Raw genomic sequence first — 22,151 nt, forward strand, 5'->3', positions numbered from 1 at the left:
TGTAATCTTTTCGACCTAACATTTTTTTAAGAACCTGTTGACTGAAAAATTGTTACTCGCTGGATCCTGAGATTGAATATATATGCATACTAAATATATATTATTATCATTTTCATTTTAATCATCATCAGTCTCAAAAAATCATCATCCCATTTGTGTACATATTTCACCTTTTTCAGGTCAAATAGAATCAATAATTCAAAATTCCATATGCGCTAAGAAACGTTTGCATCATATAATAACCAAATAATACAACAAATTTCTAACATTTCCCAATATATTTACAATTTCATACAATGCTGCAACTTTTATGCAAACATGATCAGATTACCTCCTTTTCAAGTTTCAAAACTGCCATAAAGGCTTCTTGAGGCACATCAACTTTACCAATAGATTTCATTCTTTTCTTTCCTTCGGCCTGGTTGGAGAAAGACGTTAGTACTATTCTGGGCAATCTAAGGTAAAATTATGAATGTATAAATTTCATATTTCTGCTTCTTGCTATAATGCAACTAAAAACATTATCTTTTTTGAGCAAAATACTATTGAAGAGAAACAAAACTACCAATAAAAACCTACTTATTTTCACTGCAAAAGAGAGAAAATTAAAATATGGTATTTGTCAATTTATACAAAATTGTACCTGTTTCTTAAGCAATTTCTTTTTCCTCGTTATGTCCCCACCTAGAAGAATATCATCAAAGAAAAAAAAAAAAAGAGCAACCCAGGAAATCGTAAGTCAGAACAGGATAAGGAAAATAAAGTTAAAAGGAACAACAATATTATATAAAATAGGTAAATAGGTTACCCTTCATATTTACTAAATATCTACTGGGAGGAAGATTTTTTCTTTTCTAAAATGGAGAACCATAGTGACAAGAAAACTTCTAAAAACGTTGGGAAAAACCAAAAACGTTATGGTTAAAACTATTTATTTATGCAAGATCTCCCAAGGTTTTCCACTAGTCTTACCGTAGCATTTGGCTAATACATCTTTCCTAATAGCAGATAAAGATTCACTAGCAATCACTTTAGCTCCCATGCAAGCCTAGAACAGAAATACCGAGGATGTGTTATTGTGGTTAGTTTCATGACTATTACCAAAATTTAAACAACTCTTCATAATTGAATCGGAGGGGGAGAACGAGAAAGTAAACAACACAATGGAGGGCATATATAAAGCAGAAAAACCATAGAAGAAAAAGACTAATTTTTTTTTTTATGAACTAACATGCTACAAATAGACATTTCTTACTTGAATTGGTATTTTAAACATCTGCCGTGGTATAAGCTCCTTCAACTTTAGAGTTAAAGCTCTTCCCACAGAATATGCCTGAAAATACAAGCCTCTGTTGATTTTCTGACAATGCTTAGGCATAAAATAAAAAACATAATCATGAATAGGCAGCCAAATTTAACTATAAAGGTACAGTCCATAACACATGAAGCATTGCTCATGCAAAACAAGACAATTTGGGAAACATACTTTACTCAGAGATGACAGCTAACTGCAGATAAACCTCTTCTAGTTTTCTGCTAACTGCAGATAAACCTCTTCTAGTTTTCTAAAAATAGACTAATATCAAATCAAGAAAGCATAGAGTTCAATTTTTTAAGATGAACACTCCTACACCCTCTAGTTTGGTTGGGTATTGATACAAATTATTTTGTCTACGATTCCTGCCAAGTAGGATGCCACATCAGTTGGGTATCACTATCCAACCAAAGTAGAGGGTGTAGGAGTGTTCGCCTTAAGGTAACTTACATAAAATTTAATGTCTAACTTCAGATACTTTAAGGCGAACACTCCCACACCTTAATTTAATGTCAAATTAAAAAAAAATAATTAATGTCTAATACAAAAACTTGCAATTCAATTTTTTTTATTTCTAATACAAAATATTCAATCCATAAATAGAGTAAAGAAAAGAGAACTTGCAAGCTACCTTATCTTTGTGCACAATCGTTGACAATGGCTCCACACATTCACCATTTATCTGTATGTCGAGTTTAATTAAATCACTTTCTTTGTAACTGAAAATTAAATAACAGAAAGTATCAGAACACTAGGAGGATTCTTGGCAACGACAGCCTTCTCACACATAACACAATGATTTCATTTAACAAGAGACAAAGATAGCTTTACAAATGTAGACATAATAATTATAATGCCCTTCAAATTGGAAAAATGTCGTCCTCTTCCAGTAGAGTACAAGGTATATAAAAAGGTAAAATGGTGCTATATAGTACATGGTGTCTGAATTCTGAAATAATGTATCTACAATAAGTGACATACAAGATGGTATAGTAGTAGTATTACACGAGTCAAGACCAGAAACTTCTGAACTTCAGTCATGAAGAGAAGCTTTGGAATCAAGAGGTTTCTGTTAAAGTAAGAAGTATATGGTATGCGAGTCAAATAAGACACAATTAGTAATGTTTTGGAGGTGAAAACTGGGATGACATCATACCAAAAATTGCATGGTTTAGAGATAGATGGTAATATCACACATAGGAGAAGTACTGAAGTTGGATAGATGAAATGGAGAAATGTTTTATAATTTTTGGTCACAGCCTCTATTAATAATGAATGTTGTGCAATTAAGTTTCATACATGAGAATAATGAGGTGATATGGTCATGTGAAAAAGAAAACCAATAGAGGCTCCAGTGAGAAAAATGAATCAAATAGAAGATACTGTACATACAGTTAGAGGATGACCTAAGAAACACTAGGAGAAACCATTAAAAGAATGACTTGCTTTAAATGGATTTACAGAATGTTCAGATTTTGATATAAATGATTTCAATTGATCCATGAAGTCAAACATCCCCAATTGGATAAAGCTTGTTGTTGTATAAGAGGGTACGAGTATGACTCAAGATTGAACGCCAATAGTGGCCTCCAGTTGGTAATTTAGAAATAGAATCTTCTATTTCCTTTTTAAAGTGTCATTAAGTATAGTTGCAGCTGTTACCCATATATTCCTGGAATCCTGGATTGGAATCAGCCCCTGATACTAACTTGAATATCGGAATGTTTTGGAATTGCTTGAGAGAAATTCTCTTAGCCCCTGACCATTCATACCTCTCATTACCATGATGATAAATTCAAACTAAAGGAATTTCCCATGTAATTATTTATGAAAACTACTTTGATTACACCATATAATCGAGGATTTTATAATAGTCAACGCTCAACAGCATCTTGTATTCCAACGGAATTCCATACGACTATCATCAATAAACTAGGTTTTCAGATATTTACCCGATAAAGGTATACTCCATGCTGGCGTAACCCTTACTTCTTGACTTCAACTGGTCAAAGAAATCACCAACCATCTACAAAATTGATACAAAAGGAAATTCAGATACATGGCAGCCCAAGCTACATAAACAGAGGGCATTATTTACAGGGTAAACTGGCAAGACCTGAAGCAAACAATTACCTCAGCAAGTGGTAATTCATAGGTGATCGACGCCCTAATTTCAGTGATAAATTTCATTTCTTTGAACTGCCCTCTTCTATCTTGAGCCAGTTCCATAAGTGGACCAATATAGTCCTTTGGCGTAAGCATCTCAATCTGTACACATTAATTGCAAGTAAAGACAATATAATATGTGTGTACACAAAATACTTGTAATTATAAATTAATATGTTTAAGCTGAACTGCTTCAATTTTTGAAAAGGTGAACAATAAACACCACAAGTGCAAGAAATAACCTTAACAACTGGCTCCTCAATTGATTTCCTTTTTCCAGGCTCAGGAAGTAAAGATGGGTTTGAGCATTCAACCTTCAAGCATTATGTGAATTGGACAAATTGGTGGTGTCAATATTACACAATTGAAAAATACAAAGGAGATTCAATTTTATGATCAGTTCACCAAAAGAAAGTATTACATAGAAACGGAGTTTAGGAATGAGAAGAAATTACAGTATCACCATTAACACAGTTCACTCTGTATACAACACTTGGAGCAGTAGTTATCAGGCTCAAATTGTATTCTCTCTCAAGTCTCTCCTGTAGTATAAAGAGCTTGAACATATAAGACCAGGATTCTGAAGTTAATCAGAACTTAAAACAATATCTCTAGAAACTAAGCAACATAAGAACATTCAAGAATTTCCTATGCAATTCAAAGAGTTGATGCTTCAACAGAATCAAACCTGAACAATTTCCATGTGGAGAAGACCCAGAAACCCACATCTAAAGCCAAATCCCATAGCACTTGAGGTCTCAGGTTCAAACTGAAAACCAGAAAAGAAAATAAACTTTTCAAATAATTTAAAAAAATCCCACTAATGTCAGCTTAATGGCAATAAAATTAGATTTTAGGGAACAAGGATGTATGGTTCCAAAGTTGAGATAGATAAAAAAATATATCATGAGAAACCATGCATTCAAATCGTACATAGTATAATTTAAGTTAACTTTATGCCTAGCAGATTTGATATGAACGTTTCTTCCATGAAAGAAACCTAATTCAAAAGTGCAACAGAATAATTAACTTAGATATCAAGTCAAACAACTTAAAGAAAAGGTGAATTGATAGTTAAAGATATTCTAACTAAAACAAGAACAATAACGTTCAAGAGTAAGTTACAACCGAAAGATGATAGAATATAAAGAAAAACGCAAATTATGCCCCCTTGCCAAAAGCTTAAAAACAAAAGATGCACTATTTTCCAGCATATCAGTATAAGGCAACCTTCAGTGCAGCATCATTGAGTTGAAGCTTCTCAAGTGCATCTCGTAGATCAGGAAATCTGCCAATAGACCAAAAAAAAAATTAACTCCAGCAACATTCATGGATAATGATACAATTCTCTTTGTTCAACAAAGAAAAGATATGCAAACAAGATATCCATACTGGTCAGCATCAACAGGAAACAGGCCACAGAACACCATAGGAGTGGCTTCCTCGTATCCAGGGAGTGAATTGTCTGCCTTTCTAGTATAGTGAGTGATTGTATCACCCACTCTGGCATCAGCTACTGTTCTTATCGATGCAGATAGATAGCCCACCTATTAGAGCATAATAAGACGAGATATAAATTTTCAGAAATAATTAAAACATCTTTTATCTTTCTTTACAAAGTTAAAAGCAACAGAAGAACGAATTCAACATTGAACAAAGTTGTCAAGCCAGAAAAATATGCATAGACAAACACAAAAATATTGAGAAACAATACATTAGTGTCATACATTATGTCTCATCATATTTGCTATGTCAACAGTCAACTTAAAAGTCATTTATCTGTTATCTATTTCCATGCTTCACATGGGACAAGAGATGGAAAGGAGGAAGGGATATGAGCAACAAAAGTACAATACAACAACAACAGCCACTAAGTTTTTTTTCCCACAGAGTGAGTAACTTCATGGATCAATCAATGCCACAAAGCCTTTCCCTGTACTAGGTCCAAAGATAGACGATTTACTACTCAATTTTCTTAATATTTGGCCTACTTCATCTCTATCCGATTAAACCCTCATTGTTGCTTCTATATGTCTTCTACACACATGTACAAGCCACCTAAGATGAAACTCTACCACATTTTTGGAATTAGGACTACCCGCTTTTCTCTCTAATGATTGTATTTTTATTCTTGACTTATATTTTGTAACCACCCATCGATGTGTATCATTCGCATCTCTTCAAAACTAAGTTTACTATCCTGTTCGCTTTTTACAGCCTATTATTATTTTCCATAGAACATTGTGGGTCTTGTTCACCTTGCTTGGATCCTATGGTTGATCTCCTTCTCTCTTCCCACCACTTTGTATGGTGGACCTAGGGTACATAAAACGTGAGGCCGGTGGTACTAAATGTTCTCCAGTTTTCACTTCTAGGTCCGGATTTCTGTATCTATTGCTAAACTTGCATTCTATATATTTTATGTTGCTTCTATTTCTGCAGAAATCATGTTTCCGATATTTCTCTCCCATATCTGTGGCTTTTCATTTATTTCTTTTTCTGACTTTATATCTTTGACTTTTCATTTATTTCTCTCTTGACTTTTTATTTATTTCATGGACCTCATAATCTTGTTAAACAATTTTGTAAGCCATCTTATGTTGTTTGATCTATAGACTGTTCCATGCAATCATACTTCAATAGATATATTGCTTGATTCAACTACCTTTCCATTAGTCATTCTCTTCAATGTTTTTTACCTCAGATTCTTGAATTCTTCAGTAGTAGGAGTAACTTGGATCCTGCTCTCTAGCATTAAGTTTGTTTGAGTTCAAATAATTCACGATCATCATTAAAAAGTTTATGAAAATAACCCTTTCGTCTTTCGTGATATCTTGTTCCATGACCAATACTTTTATCTCATCATCTTAATAGAACTAAAATAGTAGTAACCACTGCAGGCAATATGAAATATGTCCTGCAAATCAATCATTTAGAAGTATTACTTTACCTCACCAGCATACAATTCTTCAGCTTGAAGTTGATTGGGAGACAAAACTCCAATTTCATCAGCAAAATAATCCTGTAGTTTAATAATCACATTACTTTAGAGAATATTATGAGCCACTGCAACAACCATGTTTTCACCAGTGATTATACTTATTTGAATTTATTTGCAGCCACATTGAAGATTTAAAGAATGAAATTATGAATAGGCAACTGTTGAGGAAGTTCATCCCCATCAAACTTAATCTTAGTTAGCAGAGGAAAGGATCATAAAATAAGAAAGGTACTTTACCTTACCACTAGCCATAAAATAAACTCTGTCACCTTTCTTTATAGTGCCATCTACAACTCGAAAGTATACAATAACACCTCTATATGGATCGTAGTAACTGCACTAAGATTCATAGAAACAATTTATATGAGTAACAGAAGGATAAATAGCACATGTAAATGAATATTGGCTGACACCAAATGCAAGGGAGGTTTGAACTACCACACAAACTAAAGGAATATTCAATGCATGTAAAATACTCAGCATCTATGTGTGTGTAACTGTGTATAGTAATTATATGGAAGCTATCTGTAGTTCTGCAAAAAATGAAACAGAAGATCCTTGAACTTTAAGCCTTGTGAGAACGAAACTTTCAAACAAAAGAATCATGGGCAGAACCTCAGACACGAAAATGGGATATTTGGACTTAATTAAGTCAATCAATTACAGTTGAAGTGTCCATGTGACAACTTTGAGATCAACGGGCTTACCAAATTAGTTAATAGTATCAGTGTCATCCAAATCTTAAAAAGTGTCCATGTGATAAAAATGTCTTCATTTCATCATCAAATTGAATGGTTTAATAATATTTACAAATTCTAAAGAGTACCTATCAAATATTAAAGCCCTCAATGGCCTTTTTGATGTATCAGCAGGTGGGGGAATTCTTGCAACAATTGCATTGAGAATATCCATTATACCTATTCCTTCCTACAAAAGAAAGTAACTTCATTGTTTGCACACCATATATGAATATGTAGTATCATAGTCAGAATTAAATATAATTTGAAGTGGTAAACAAGACAAAACCAAGGACATAAACGAACAACACCGACCTTTGCAGAGCAGAGAATGGCACTGCTACAATCTAGACCTACAACCTACAAGAAATCAATTCAACTTATAAATTTAATAATGAATAGGTAGGCATGATTCATGAATTACGAATAAAGTAAAAGGCAATGCTAATGCAAGAAACCCTAGTTAACATATTCTCAAATTTCAAATCACCTAATGTGTAAATATAACCACTCCAATTACTTTGAATTAGGCTTGGAATTGTGAGAGTTTAGAATGTTAAATGAGTGATTGGTACAAATTTGCATCAGTCAAATAACAAATAAATCATGGCAACATAAGATAACAAACATAAACGAGAAGAATTGTAGACTCCCCTTGAAACACAAAGGTTAAGAGTATGATGACATCAAGGGTCTAATCGATAAACAAACCTCTTCAATCTCCTTGATAACTCGCTCTGGATCTGCACCTGGAAGATCTATTTTGTTCAAAACCTGTTACAGAATATCTGGCGTTATTATTAAATAGATGGATGTGCATGCATGTCCACTAACCATATTTTATAAATTTACAATTTTAGAGAAACAAAACAAGAAGACAAAACCATCTACAATTTGGAAAAGAAAAATCCTTTGGGCTTTGTGGCAATAATAGAACACAATTGTTTTGTATCATTGATTGAAAGATGGTCTTACATATCAATTGCACATATCAATTGAGCAACTGACCTTTTTAATAAAAAATACATTTGAGTTAACTAATTCAAAATTATCATTTATAAAGGATAATGAGTCTCTCAGTATATTAAAATAAAAGTTAAGAGCAGAAGACTAGAACAGCATACTTACAGGGATAATTTCTAGGTTGTTCTCCAGAGCTAAATAAACATTAGCCAATGTTTGTGCTTCAACACCCTATTATTTGAAAAACAAATTTTCACGACAAAGCAAAAACCAGCTCACAGTGAGAAGAGCACCCTCATATCATAAATGTTATAATTTATAAACCTAGAGAGGAAATAAGAAAACTAAAAACAAGGAGCATCACCTGAGAAGCATCTACTACAAGGAGAGCACCTTCACATGCAGCAAGTGATCGAGAAACCTAGCCATAGATGAATAGTCAAAATCATAATATTACCTTGATAATATTCTGATGAATTGTTACTAACCAAAATAAGAAGGAAAGAATGTTCTTGGTAGGGGATGATTTGTATAATTAATCACATCCAATACTTAAAATGAAATCAATCAAAAAATATGACATGGTCAAATGGCCAAATAGTAAGTTCGAAATCCAATTGATTTAATAACCAAATACTTAAAATTTTAAATAGGGGGTTGCAACAGCAATTGCGGCCACAACGTCAAGGTTTTTGGACCACTGTGGCCGCAGTTTAAATCCTTGCCAAAGACAGTATTTTTCCTGAATGGTTTTGCATAAGTTGTGATGAAGAATGAGAAAAGAGAGGGGGTTCAAATAGAATGGCAGCCAAATTGTCACCTTATCTCTGGTTTTAGTTTCCAACATAGAGAACAATTTATTTTCATAAACATGCTATTTACAAATAAATTCCTGAAATTACTACTACACAAGATAGAGAAGAGGCTCTAGTTTTTCGTTCCAAGTCCATATAAGAGTTGTAACTGATCATGGCTCCAAATTTGAAACATGAAGAAAGGAAGAGAGAAATAGTTGCTGCAATATTACAAGATAAAGAATATAACAGTATGTAATTACGACATTAACATACCTCGTATGAGAAGTCAACGTGTCCCGGTGTATCTATTAAATTTAAGCAATATGGCACATTTTCAAACACATAACGCATTCGAGCTGCCTGCCATGATCAAAATTAGGTAAATGATTGGCATACAAACTTCAATTCCCAGAAATAATTTGAAAATCATATTTTCCAAAATACTGGGAAAAAACATCCATTTCTCATATAAGATTTATTACATTACGTAGTGCATGTTTGGTTTAAATTATTTTGAAACGAAAAAAAAACTTTAATTACATTTTTTACTGTCTCACAAAAAATTGATAAATAACTTTTAATGCAAACTAAACTAATCCAAAGTCTAAACAAATACTCAGAACATCATAATCAATTTTCTATTCCATGTCTAGAAAGAAAATACAAAAAGTAAGAGAGCTCTCATTTTATTTGGAATGAATGAAAATGGAGGGACAGGTTTTGGTAGGATAAAAAAATAAGGCTGAAAGTTACAGTAAACTAATTTACTAGGAAATTAATCTTAATATATTCGATGAAAAATAAAATAAAATTGTGAGTACAGTACATTATTTCTAACATCACCTTTCTCGAAATATATCACATGTAAATAGAAACTATAGTGATGAGTGTTGAGTGAATATGAGAATATAAAATTATCTATAAACTCGATGAAGATAAGAAAACGAAAACGGGAACCTGGAGCTTAATAGTGATGCCTCTTTCTCTCTCTAAATCCATGTTATCGAGAAATTGTTCCTTCATTTCTCGCTGTGGCACGGTGCCAGTAACCTGAAGCAATTTGTCCGCTAACGTGGATTTGCCATGGTCAATATGAGCAATGATTGAGAAGTTCCTTATATTAGATACCGGCACCTGAACCAATCCTAGTTAGTTAATTGTTAAGAACAGTTCCAATTTTCAGTTACAAGTTTCAAGTTGTTAAGAAGAGTTCCAATTTTAGTTACAGTTTTTCAATTACAAGTAGTTAAGAGCGGAAGGGCAAATTAGAATATAACCTTAGAGAGACGATCCTGGCCTGCTTTGGAGACGGAATCGAAGTCGGAGACTGTATCGGTAGCGACACGGCAGAAGACGGAGGAGCAGCGACGGCGAAAGGTGGAGGCATTTGAAGAGCGAAAAGAAAAACGAGGTTTGGATGAGTGGAATCTGGTGGTGGTTGTTCGTTGAGAATGGAGGAATAACCGTTGGCGTTGCAATTCAGTTTTAACGGATAAGGATAGAGTCCCGCCACAAATTTCTGCGGCCATTGAAATCGTGACTCTGCTACTATACCAGACCACGGTGTAGACGTAACACAAGTCATTTTTTCTGATTGTGGCGCCATGGGACCCACTTGCTTCGTATTGGATTGGGCTGGACGCGTCTATCTAATTTCGTTCCCTCTAATGGCCTACTATTGACACCCCTATTTTTGCTAACGGTTAAGTCTTTAACTGGTCGCGTTTATATGATTCTCATTTTTCATTTCATCTTCTTTCTCTTATTCTATTTTTTTGTTTTCTTTCTCATTTTGAAACTATAACCATTACTAAACGTGAAAATGGTTACACAAAAATATTTTTAAAAACCTGGTATGTTATTATACATATTAATGTGTAGAATGTAGACAGACACTAACATTATCATTTGTCTACTTTTTTTAGTCTCTTATTTTTCTTTTTATTATCCTCTAATTCTCTTATCTTCTCTCTTTAAATAATATGACTTTGACCAGCCTCATAATATTGGTGATTATTCTCTTCAAAGTTGCTAAGTTATAAGTGATAAAGACTAAAAGTTATAAGAGAAAAAGATTATGCATCCACCTATAAATCAATTTTACAATAATATGAATCATTGATCATATAATTATATTACATAATTGTAACTTTTATTAATTATTAAATAAACAATAAATAGTTAATATTAATTAACTGAAAAAATTATTTATACAGTCAATGTGTACCCACACGTGCATTAAACCCAAATTATAATTTGTCAAAAAATATTTAAAGTTGCAAAATTGATATGGTGTTTAAAAAAAAAACTAGTTATTTGACGCTTAATAATACTCTCAAAGAGACGCTCACTTGTCTATCTAATTCTAATGATTTGCATGTAAATATTCAAAATAATGAGAGATAAATTAATATCAAGATCTACTAACGTACACAAAGTCAGGGAAAATAATGACTTTTTTTTCAATTAAATAAGAAGAATGGTATTTAGATAATACAATTGAATTTTTAAATGAAATAAATAAATAAAATTGTGAATAATTAATTATTTTAATAAATATATATAAATGATTAATTTTACTTATATTTGGTTACACAATATAAATAAGATAAGATTTTTTTATTTTGAATGAGGAGTTGATGAGAGATTGGTGTATGTATTTGTATTGGCCAATGCCCTTTGGTATGCGTATGCCGAACCTCAGACCCAAATTAGTACTGTTGTTGCATTCAGAAATGTGAAACTGAAATGTCTCGTAAGAAAGACAGAAACATGTATTCGTAGGAGCAGCCACCCACGTCAATGTATGTCTGCGAAGTGCCAACTAATTCCTTGGTGTTGTCAATTGCTTGTTGTTGCTGTGTCTCTTCCTCCATACTGTTACCACCTGTTCCCACCCACGCCATTCATAATTATTTACTATCTGTTATGTTATCTTTCACCATCACAAGGAGCGAATTACCAACTCCATATCTCACTTTATATAGTATTTTTATTTCTTATCTATCTCGCACCTTTCAAAATGAATCAGATACACTGCTAGTGATCTATCACTTTTGCTACTGACTAGTACAGTGTCCGTGTGCTCGTGATTCTTTTACAGAATTACTAGTATATACAATTTTGAAATTTAAATAGTAACTCTAGTAAACTTGAAAAATATCAAAATGCTTACTTAGTACAGGTCGCGTTTGTAATAGATTTGAAATACTAGTAAAATATGGTATTTAAACCAATAAAATAAAATAAGTGAATTCAGTGATTGCACATGTATTCGTATTCGACTTTATTTGTCCATAGTCCATATACGATAATATAATCAATTTTTTGTGTAAAACAAAACCGATGTTTTATGGAAAAAATAAAAACGAAGAGACACCATCACAGTCACAGCAATACAACTAGACATGGCAGATTCGGAATCACAGCAGGCAGAGTCGCAGAACAGCGGGCCAGAGGCGCACGATCACCCAACAGTCGAATATAGCCCACTTTTATACTCTTTCTATTTTTTTTAAGACAAACTCTCTTCCTAATCAATTTAAGTTGTTTTTTTAAAAAAAGTTATCACATCATAGTATATTTATATATAGGATGAAGCAGTATGCCATTAAAACAAAATGTTATCGTTTGAAACAATGACATTGACTTTATTATTTATTTTGATTTTTTTAAGTGAGGGTCTATAAGAAAAACTAAGAGAAATTGTAAGATAAAGTAAAATATAAAAAATTATTTTGTAAATTAATACATAGAACTTAATTGATTGTCACAAAAATTCATTTTTTTACTTAATTATATAAAATGTAAATTAATCTGAACTTAATCTGTTAACTAAACACCTAACAAAACTTTATTAGTAAACATCAAAGGAAAAAGAACAACATATCAAACACATGTGTAATTATTTTGTAAAGAGTCCTATACTAAAAGGCAAAACACAAAATAAAATAAAAATTAAAAAGAGTCTTATAAATTAAAACAGAGGAATTAATTTGTTAACTCAATATAAAAATAAATAATAAATATATTAATAAAAACAGAAGAATTAATTTATTAATTCAATATAAAAATAAATAATAAATATGTAGATGTTCCTATATCATCTTTCTTTAAATATTACTTTCAATCTTTTTACTCTCATTTTCATCTTTAAACTTCATCATTTTCAAAAAAAGAAAACTTTGTTTTGTACAAGAAAAGTAATATATATATATATATATATATATATATATATATATTTTCTATTTATCTTAGATATGGGTGTTGAAAAGTGAACTAGTAAATAACATACAAAAATCAAATAATTCGAAAAAAAACAACAGTAAAAAAAATTAACTCCTATGTTGGCATCGTAAAATAAATAAATGGTTACTAATATATTCAAGCATGAAAAAGTAGAGCTATCATGTTAAATAATTTTTTTAAAATATTATTAAATTAATTTTTCTGAATTTAATCCTATAACATCTTTCTTATAATGTTTGGATGTCTTTCACTTCATCAATTAAACTCTCACAATAACATATTAAATAAAGTTAGTGTTAGGTATGCTTCCTGACGATTTAATTGCCGCATATTTTAGAAACAACAAATTAAAGCTTTTGCCCAATAGTAGTCCACACTGAAGAATGACATATTTCTAAACACATGCTTCGACATCCATTTTATTTTACTTTTTATAAAATTAGTCATTCAATTTCTTACCTAAAATACAAAATCAACCTTATATAGCTCGAGTGCATTTGAATAGAAAAGACCCTCTCTTTTATGCCAAGTTTCTATTTTTTTGAATTATTAAAATACAAAAGCACAAGAGGCATGGATAGCCATCGCTCTCACATACCGAACCTATTCATATTACGTGCCCAAATTTATTGCTTTGTCGCGTTGATCGTTTCTTGGTATTGTTCAAAAGAAGCAAAAAGGACATACTCTTGTATTATTGTCATTCTGCTTTTTCAAACTTTGTTTATAGAGTGACAAAGAAAGAACACGAACCAAGGAAACACCCAACTCTTTCTTGTGCTTTTCTCTTCTTTTTATGCTTTATGCTTTACTCACTGCAAAAGTGAAAACGCCCATTTGAATGCACACCACAAAGAAAGGTAGAAACTGACAGAATGAGGGGTCCTCTTTTGGAACTTTTCTTTCTTGCTCACTAGGCAAATCATCTCCTTTTGATCCTTTCTCCAATCCAACCAAAGATGTTAATAAAATCATTCATTCAATTCAATTCAATTCCAGTGTCCATCTTTGACTGTATGTACAGTTGTTTATCCCCACCACGGTCAAATTTGAATCCTTCCACTCCACATGCATACACATTTTTCTATTCCCTATATACCCTTCTCCACAACATTAACAAAAAGCAATAAAAAAAATTCTCATCACATGCCCTATGATGCATTGCATGTACAAGTACAACTATTGTTGACAAACTCTCCCTCCTAATGGGAAAAAAAAAAAAAAAAAAAAAAAAAAAAAACCCAAAAAAAAAAAAAAAAAAAAAAAAAAAAAAAAAAAAAAAAAAAAAAAAAAAAAAAAAAAAAAAAAAAAAAAAAAAAAAAAAAAAAAAAAAAAAAAAAAAAAAAAAAAAAAAAAAAAAAAAAGCATCCGTGCATGTGGGACCTCAATCCATTTTGCAATGGCTAATGCTATGAGAAAAATTTAGCCACCAATAACAAATACCAAAGCCTCTTTTCCAAAATGTTAACAGCAACATTTCTTTTTGAGCTTTTTTTAAATCACCAATGTTTGCAGTACCAGCTCATATATTCTGATGCTAATTAAGGTGTCCCCATGCCGAAGTTGGTCCTGGTTCAATTCTCCTATTGTGTCTCTCTCCAAGCATGTTATTTGTCCTCTACAAAGATTCTGTGTATGAAATCCCTGAACCTTTTGGAGTATAGTTTGGGATCAACGGCTGAGATGGAGGTGGGGTCCACTTGTAGTGACTTGTATGCATGCTCTAGCTTTTTGCTAATATCATAATCTTGGAGAATGTCAATGATACCAAAATAAAGGATTACATCAGAGATCTCACCACCACTACTCTCTGAAGGGGTAGATTTGCTACTTCCAGTACTTGTGTGCTGATCCAATCCAGCTTTACACACTCTCTCGGCTCTTGCAGGCATGTTTATTCCCAGCCGGATTAGAGGTCCCCTGGTATATCAAGAATCATAGTTGATAATTCAAATCAAATATTTGCATAATTAGGATGTAACTAGATTCTAAACCTTGAGTTAAATTTTTTTTCAAATAAATTGTAACTTTTAATTTCCTTTGTTGCATAGACTAGATAGTCAAGTGTAATTAAAACCCTGTAATTATATCTTAGAATTTTTTTTTAAAAAAAAACTAATGCATATCAGAAACAACGACAATGTTTATATGTCACTGGCCCACAAATATATTTCCTAAGCCTAAATCCTAGCAAACACCATTGCTCCCTCAATATCATTTCAACTAACAAATAGCTTTGCAAAGAAGGTTTTGCCCTTTTCTGTAAGATCAAACGACAGCTCAAGCATTTGTTGTCAACAAAACTTATATAACTTGGCAGTGACAACACAAGTTGATGTGGTCCATCTCAACCAACAGGGTCATATTCAGAAAGGGATACAACTATGCCACTACTAAATCATAGATAGAGAGGAATGGAGGCTGCTAATTCATCTGCCACAGATTTATTTTTCTACATGATTAGTGGTCATATATTCTTTGTAATTTGCATGCACATGGGCCATATTCCTTAGTTTAGGGTGGAAGCATTTTGCTTCTGTTTGTATTATTATGCCTGGGTCCAGATAGGCTAAAGCTCAAGAACACGGCACATGTATAAAAGTGAAAGAAATGACTAGCAATGGACGCAAGTGGTAGAGACAAAATGCTATATCCCAAATAAATAATATTTTCATAAAATAAAATGTAGCAATAGAAAATGGCCCATGTCACCTGAATCCAAATTCCCTCTAGTGACTTTAATTTCTACAACAACTATGGATTGGAATTCACATAACAGCTTACGCTAATAATAGAACTGTATCAGCATTTTTAAATCCCCAAACCTTGTCTCTTTGGGACTATAAAAGGAAAATTCAAGGAGGACAATCTTAGCAGTTCATTTTTGCAATTTCATAAGGATTTATTTATCATGTTGAAACAACAAAAACAATCAGATATGGGGATAAAGAGGAGGGCATACCGGCCTATAGGTATCCACTTCATGTCCTGCATGCCGTCGCTTTGCATGTCCCTCTGGCCTGCCAAATCCATAATCCCACAAATTATTTTAACTCTTGTGGTTCCAATTAATTCACATGAAAGGAAATGTGGAAACAGGATAGGAGGAATTAAGAAGACATATACCTGAACACAACCCATTGGATGGATTTTTTGTTTCGTTAGTTGAGTCATCATCGCGAAAATGAAGGCCAATGAGAAAGCTATAATCCATTATTCCCTCTGCTTCCAGAAACTCACAGTCTCTATCAAGTTGCCTGAGAAAAAGTCATTACAAAATACCAACTCTAAGAACATCATAAAAATGCTAAAAGTAAACAAAATATTCCACCAGGGCCACAGTGAAGATTCTGTACCATTTAAGCTCTTGAAACCAAGACTGCTCCAAGCGAAAAACAAAACTAAGATCAAGGTCTTTGAGAGTAGTAGTCTCATCAATCTCCTTACGAGGTTTATCTGTTGTACGACCATGAGAAGAACCTTTGAGGTCAAACCGTTTATGAATCCGATACTCCGAACAGAACACATTGCCCATCACAATAAACCGAGTCTGTTTTACCATAAAGTATTCATTATATTATGACAAACATTCATATAGTATTGAAGTTTGGTGCAAAATTTAAATTTGATAATCCAAACCTTTTGACCTCCAATAGGTTTGACACAATGAACTCCCAGGAATTTCGTAACTAACGAGTTCTTGTACTGAGAAACATGTTGAAAGTAACTGGGAAGCATCCTAATGAGCACCTGACATGGCCACCAACTAATCATTGAAAAACAGATAAAAAAAGCATGGTGGCCAAAAGCTGGAAAGTGAGATTTCACCTTGCACATTATAGGTTTTATAGTTTTCTCATCAAATATAATGCTTCTTCAAAAGGCTAGCAACTAACCTTGACTTCAGACTTCTTCAATGTCTTGATAATAAATCGGTCATCATGAGTAAGGTAAAAGAAGCTTCCACTTTTGCCAGGAGAAGACATTTCCCTCAATGTATCATTGCCACAAATAGCAAGCATGTAATCCGCAGGATCTATCGCAAATAACTCCCTCAGATGCCTGTATACCCAACAAGGAAACAAGTTCCCACAAAGATAAGGACGTAATTAGTATGCAACTATGCACTGAAAAGCTTTGGCTTTGCTTAGAGATCAAAATAAAAAAGGTTAAAAAAGAAACAAAATAAAACATCAATCAACATTCAACAGAAACTAGAATATCAATCAACATTCAACATAAACAAAATTGATATCGAAAAAATCAGACACCTGAACACCACGGGACAGTAGTCTTTCCACCTAAAGTCTACAGACTGATGCGGCGGCGTAAACTTAGAGCCTTCCGGAGGGAACCTTGTCCAGAACTTCTCCTTTGGATCAAAATCTCCTTGCTTAAGCTCTCGAGGCACCGAAGCATGCTTCCCAACACAGTATCTAAAACAAAAACAACACCAAAATTTCATGAGAACGCCAAATTAAACACACTAAATTAAACTGCAAAACACTAAAACCAACAATGTAGACAACACAAAACAACACACCTAATACCCAATTGAAGATTAAGTATCAAATCATAATTCTTATGCCCCTTAGAAACAGTATAACCAGGTTTCTTAACATCCCCGTCGATGGAATAAAAAGGACTCTTGGGCAAAAACTTTGAAGTTCCATATCCAAACCCTGAAAAATCTCCACCACCATTCTCTGATTCACTACCATCTCTATAAAACATACAAGCTTCCACATTATCAACAATATCACAAGTTATATCCCCAGCTTCACCGTCAAGTTCCCAAATACAAATCCTAGGAAAACTGACACTCTTAGAACCATCCACAGAAACAGAGACCCTCTTATTCACATTCCTTTCATTCCCATTCTCATTCCCCCAATTCCCCGCTGAAACACTACCATCACGCCACGTAAACACACCTTTCCCTTTTGGAACTCCGTTATCCCAACAACCTTCGTAACGGTTACCGTTCTTCCACGTCAGCATTCCGTTACCAGATATAGCACCACATTTCCACTCTCCAACATACTCGTTACCGTTTTTCCACATATACCTACCTTCTCCTTCTTGTAAATTGAACCTCCACCATCCTTCATATACATCACCATTAGCGTAACATTTCTCTCCGAAACCGTGTTTCCGATCAGAAATCCACGAACCTCTGTAGGTATCGCCTTCTACACCAACGAATGTTCCGTGACCTTGCATTCTACCAGAGACGAATTCGCCTTCGTAAGTTGCTCCTGAAGGCCACGAAAACTTTCCTTTACCACACGCTTTTCCTTTCTTCCATTCTCCTTCATACATGCATCCATCGGACCATACGTATTTTCCTTTGCCGTGTGGCGCGTTTCCCGAGAGGCTTCCGCTGTATACGTCGCCGTTTGGAAGTTGTTTTTCTACTGTTGTTGGTGTCACGCGCCGTGTTCGCGGTGGTCGACGGCACGGTGCTGCTACTACTACAACTTCCATCTCCTCTTTTACTCCTTCTCGTTTTTCTTCTGATACAGTGAGCAGTGTCTCTTGCATTTCTTTTTGTTTCTGTATGCGTCGATTTCGGAGGAGAATGGTCACCGCGGCGGCGGAGGCGACATTTTCCGGTGGTTACTGTTGTTACCGTTTGAAGCGTGGAATGTCACGAGACAGAGTGGTTTGAACAAAAGAAAAGAAAAATAATAATAATAATATACTAACAGGTAAATGCTAAGATTGGCAATTTTGGAGGAGGAGTGTAGAAGCACTACTTTCTTCTTTCTTTACTTTAATTTAATTAATTAATAGCAATAATTTGTAAGTTTGAGATTTGGAGTGGAGTATGTTTTTGTGGGTAGTGGTGTAAAGTGTAATGTACTAATTCCAATATTCCACGTGAATTTGAGTAGTGGATTGTGCTAATTTCTCATCGTCCCTTCCTTGTCCTCCTCCTCGGGACCTCAAATTTTGTTGTGTGATCTAATGGAATGGATTCATAGGGTATGCTTTATTATTCATTCACCTACAATTCCTTTCCTACGGTTCTGTTTACTTTTATGCCAACAGCTGGTAGATATTTTCTTCCTTTTATTTCTTCTTTTCTTTTTCTAGGTACAGCAGCCAGCCAGGCATTTTCTTTGTTGCTATGCAAGTCAAACCGCCAAAAACCCAACCTCTCCTATTTTTATTTTTCAAATATGACGCGTGGACACTAATAAATTCCATACACATTTCCAAATAGAAATGAGAATTATATGCTACTCCTCCATTCTTATTTACAAGAAAAAATCGTTAATCTATTTAGTTGACATTTTATTTCAAATATATATTATATTATTAATTTTATTCATACAAAAGTAATGATAGAAGAGAAAATAAAAGTTGAAGAATTAGAAGTGTCCAAAATGTTTTCTATTTTTATGTAAGAATTCTAAAAGTGCATATTCTAACATATATTATTGAGTTTACTTTTTGATTGGTTGATTTAAATTTATCAAATCACTTATAACATGTTTCGAACCAATAGAAAATACATACACATAATTACGTAAAAGTTATAAGGTATAGTTCCTACAATCATAAATACGGAAACTTGGATCCAATTACTTGTTTAATTGATAAAGTTCTATGTGGATATAAAAAGTAGTCACAACAATTAAATAGACTTGTAATTTTTATTTGAATCGTGATTATCTAAATATGCATATGCTTGGTATATGTTTAATTTCATGATATAAGTAACTAAATTAAAGTGAAACAATCTCACACTTAAATATTTGTTGATCTAAGAGTTTGTAACAATAATCATAAAATTTTATCAACTAATTTTTATAAGTTCTCATTATAATTTATAAAAGCAATTTATAAAAAGTAATTTTATTTTGTTTTATCTTTTATAGTAAATATAATTTAGACAAATCATTTCGCAATAAATGTTATTAAACAACAATAATACATGTGTTTAATTTATTTTCATATACTCATTTAATATTCTATATCATCTTCATCTCTATTCCTATCATGTGGGCTATCTTTTATCATTTTATTTCTTAAAGTGTATATCTTAAGAAGAATCTTATGAAGTATTGACAATTTTTATTAATTAAATTGTTTATAGAATTAGTCTAATTAATACAATATTATTATTAGAGTTGATAGTTGGCATCACGTATAATCATGGAGGTGTTTAACTTGTTAAATTTAAAAATCGCTAACGGAGTGATGGGATGATATGTTGCTCTATTCAAATTTTAATCTTTATCTCAGTATGACAAAAGTCAATACAAATTTGAAACTCTGATTCGTGCCTTGGGATCAAGCAAGAGGATGTGTATTTGCAAATTGCAAACATATACTAATATATACTGGTGTCAAATGATGCGAAAAGTGTGTGATTCGTTCCCGTGTATGACGAACCTTATACATTCAATTTGGGCCTAGAATCTAAAATCAACGAGTTCATAAAATAATTTTATAATAATATAACATTTATCAGTGTTTTACAGATCAATAAATACACTTTGGTTACCTAACAATCGAAAAACATAAAATAAATTAAAAATAAAGAAATTGTATTGTTAATATAAAATTATTTTACATTGACTATTAATGACAATTCATAACAACAACAACTACAAAAATAACTCCATTTGATTTAAAAATTATATTATGATGTGACAAATTCGATTCGAATAATTACGATAGAGTATCAATGTAAAAATTTAAATATAAAATATAGTTTATATTCTCTTTAGAATAAAATATAATTAAAAATAATATTTAAAAAATTAATGTATCTAATAGAGGCATCATCTTTCTTTAAATACATTTTTCTTTTTATATTTCATTTTAAAACAATATTAAAAAATTTAAATTTAAGATCGTAATATTCAATAAATTTATCCAACAAAACTAAAATTGAGTTTTCTAGAACTTTTACGCAATTTAAATTTTATGAGTCTTTTCATATTAATTTATTTGTAGTTAGTCAAGAACGCAAAGTCTTTGTGGCAGAGTTTAGTCCTCGTGCCTTAAGTAAGAGTGTATATTTCTACTTTAAAATATCAAAATGAATATAAAAATGTGGTTTATATATATATATATATATACCTTTTTAAAAAAAATTATTACACATCACATTGAAAAATACATATTAAAATGTTATATTTTATATCTTCGAAATGTAACCACATAACGCATTATAAAATCACATCTTCATAATATAATTATCTATAAATTTTAATTTTTTTTATTTTTCAATAAGAAATCGTATCCCTAAAATACAAGTATCTGTAAAATTTAAACTTTAGTGTGTGATTTTCATTCCGGTGATATTAAATTACCTTTGTCACAGTGAATGTAGCACTGCAATCCATAGTGGTGTCACTTCATAAACCATCATGGCAATCTATTTTTGAAGTGACTACAACAATAAATTTTTTCTTTTATAGAAAAATAATAAATATATCAGTAAATTAATAATACATTTAAATAGATTAACAACTAAATATGATTAATATATATAAATTATTAAAAATTAAATATTTAATAAAAAATATTAAAATTTAATATAATAATTATAACAGTAAAAAAATATTATTTATATTTATTTAAATAGATCGATTTGACATATCTAAAAGACTTAACCTATAATATAATTTTAGATGTTTCAATATTATTATTTAAAAAAAAAATCTGATAAAATCTGATGTAAATTAAACCGTAAATTTCTATGGATTAACTTGACCTATTTCTAATTTTCATGACTCATCCTCTCATCCTACATTTTTATTATAAAAAAAATCGAAAGAAAATATATGTATTTTAGTTTGGCTTGCTTTGAATTTAATCAATCATTGTAGTAATTATAATATTTTAAAAATAAGTGCTTCTCATAAATATTATATTATTTTAATACATATACGAAGGACTAATTG

The 22,151-nt window shown here is 32.0% G+C and overlaps 2 protein-coding genes across 4 annotated transcripts; both read right to left on the reverse strand.

The window, feature by feature from the left end:
* Positions 1 to 79: 79 nt before the first annotated feature.
* LOC101508251 (translation factor GUF1 homolog, chloroplastic) lies at positions 80 to 10,546 on the reverse strand. 3 transcript variants are annotated; one of them, XM_004502951.4, is made up of 22 exons: positions 10,257 to 10,545; positions 9,937 to 10,113; positions 9,253 to 9,339; positions 8,547 to 8,603; positions 8,348 to 8,413; positions 7,931 to 7,993; positions 7,535 to 7,579; positions 7,309 to 7,409; positions 6,720 to 6,816; positions 6,432 to 6,503; positions 4,874 to 5,028; positions 4,712 to 4,769; positions 4,170 to 4,250; positions 3,937 to 4,023; positions 3,724 to 3,795; positions 3,449 to 3,583; positions 3,268 to 3,341; positions 1,947 to 2,034; positions 1,256 to 1,333; positions 973 to 1,048; positions 644 to 684; positions 80 to 418 (listed from the first exon to the last, which is right to left on the reverse strand). In XM_004502951.4, the coding sequence occupies exons 1-22, from the start codon at positions 10,506 to 10,508 to the stop codon at positions 323 to 325; spliced, it is 2,058 nt and encodes a 685-aa protein (XP_004503008.1). In that variant the 5' UTR covers positions 10,509 to 10,545; the 3' UTR covers positions 80 to 322. The 3 variants fall into 3 exon arrangements, with proteins under 3 accessions (XP_004503008.1, XP_073225447.1, XP_012571949.1); XM_073369346.1 differs by lacking the exons at positions 80 to 418; positions 644 to 684; positions 973 to 1,048 and adding an exon at positions 1,766 to 1,815 and having other exon boundaries at positions 1,267 to 1,540; positions 10,257 to 10,546; XM_012716495.3 differs by lacking the exons at positions 80 to 418; positions 644 to 684; positions 973 to 1,048 and having other exon boundaries at positions 1,267 to 1,815; positions 10,257 to 10,546.
* Positions 10,547 to 14,185: 3,639 nt separating this feature from the next.
* On the reverse strand, positions 14,186 to 19,351 carry LOC101507936 (phosphatidylinositol 4-phosphate 5-kinase 1-like). The gene is made up of 8 exons (XM_004502950.4): positions 17,771 to 19,351; positions 17,499 to 17,663; positions 17,124 to 17,289; positions 16,867 to 16,977; positions 16,584 to 16,777; positions 16,354 to 16,484; positions 16,190 to 16,247; positions 14,186 to 15,147 (listed from the first exon to the last, which is right to left on the reverse strand). Exons 1-8 carry the CDS (start codon positions 18,769 to 18,771, stop codon positions 14,835 to 14,837), a joined length of 2,139 nt encoding a protein of 712 aa, XP_004503007.1. The 5' UTR covers positions 18,772 to 19,351; the 3' UTR covers positions 14,186 to 14,834.
* Between the last annotated feature and the right edge of the window lie 2,800 nt (positions 19,352 to 22,151).

Source organism: Cicer arietinum, chromosome 5, assembly GCF_000331145.2.
Source record: "Cicer arietinum cultivar CDC Frontier isolate Library 1 chromosome 5, Cicar.CDCFrontier_v2.0, whole genome shotgun sequence".
Classification (NCBI taxonomy): domain Eukaryota; kingdom Viridiplantae; phylum Streptophyta; class Magnoliopsida; order Fabales; family Fabaceae; genus Cicer; species Cicer arietinum.

Coding starts and splice junctions, on each gene's coding strand:
- LOC101508251 (XM_004502951.4), bottom strand. CDS start 10,508: ATGGCCGCAGAAATTTGTGGCGGGACTCTATCCTTATCCGTTAAAACT. Junction 10,114..10,256: donor GCCAGGATCGTCTCTCTAAG/GTTATATTCTAA, acceptor GGATTGGTTCAG/GTGCCGGTATCTAATATAAG. Junction 4,024..4,169: donor TCCACATGGAAATTGTTCAG/GTTTGATTCTGT, acceptor TTTATACTACAG/GAGAGACTTGAGAGAGAATA.
- LOC101507936 (XM_004502950.4), bottom strand. CDS start 18,771: ATGCAAGAGACACTGCTCACTGTATCAGAAGAAAAACGAGAAGGAGTA. Junction 16,778..16,866: donor AACCTATTGGAGGTCAAAAG/GTTTGGATTATC, acceptor ATGGTAAAACAG/ACTCGGTTTATTGTGATGGG. Junction 16,248..16,353: donor ATCCAATGGGTTGTGTTCAG/GTATATGTCTTC, acceptor TGGATTTGGCAG/GCCAGAGGGACATGCAAAGC.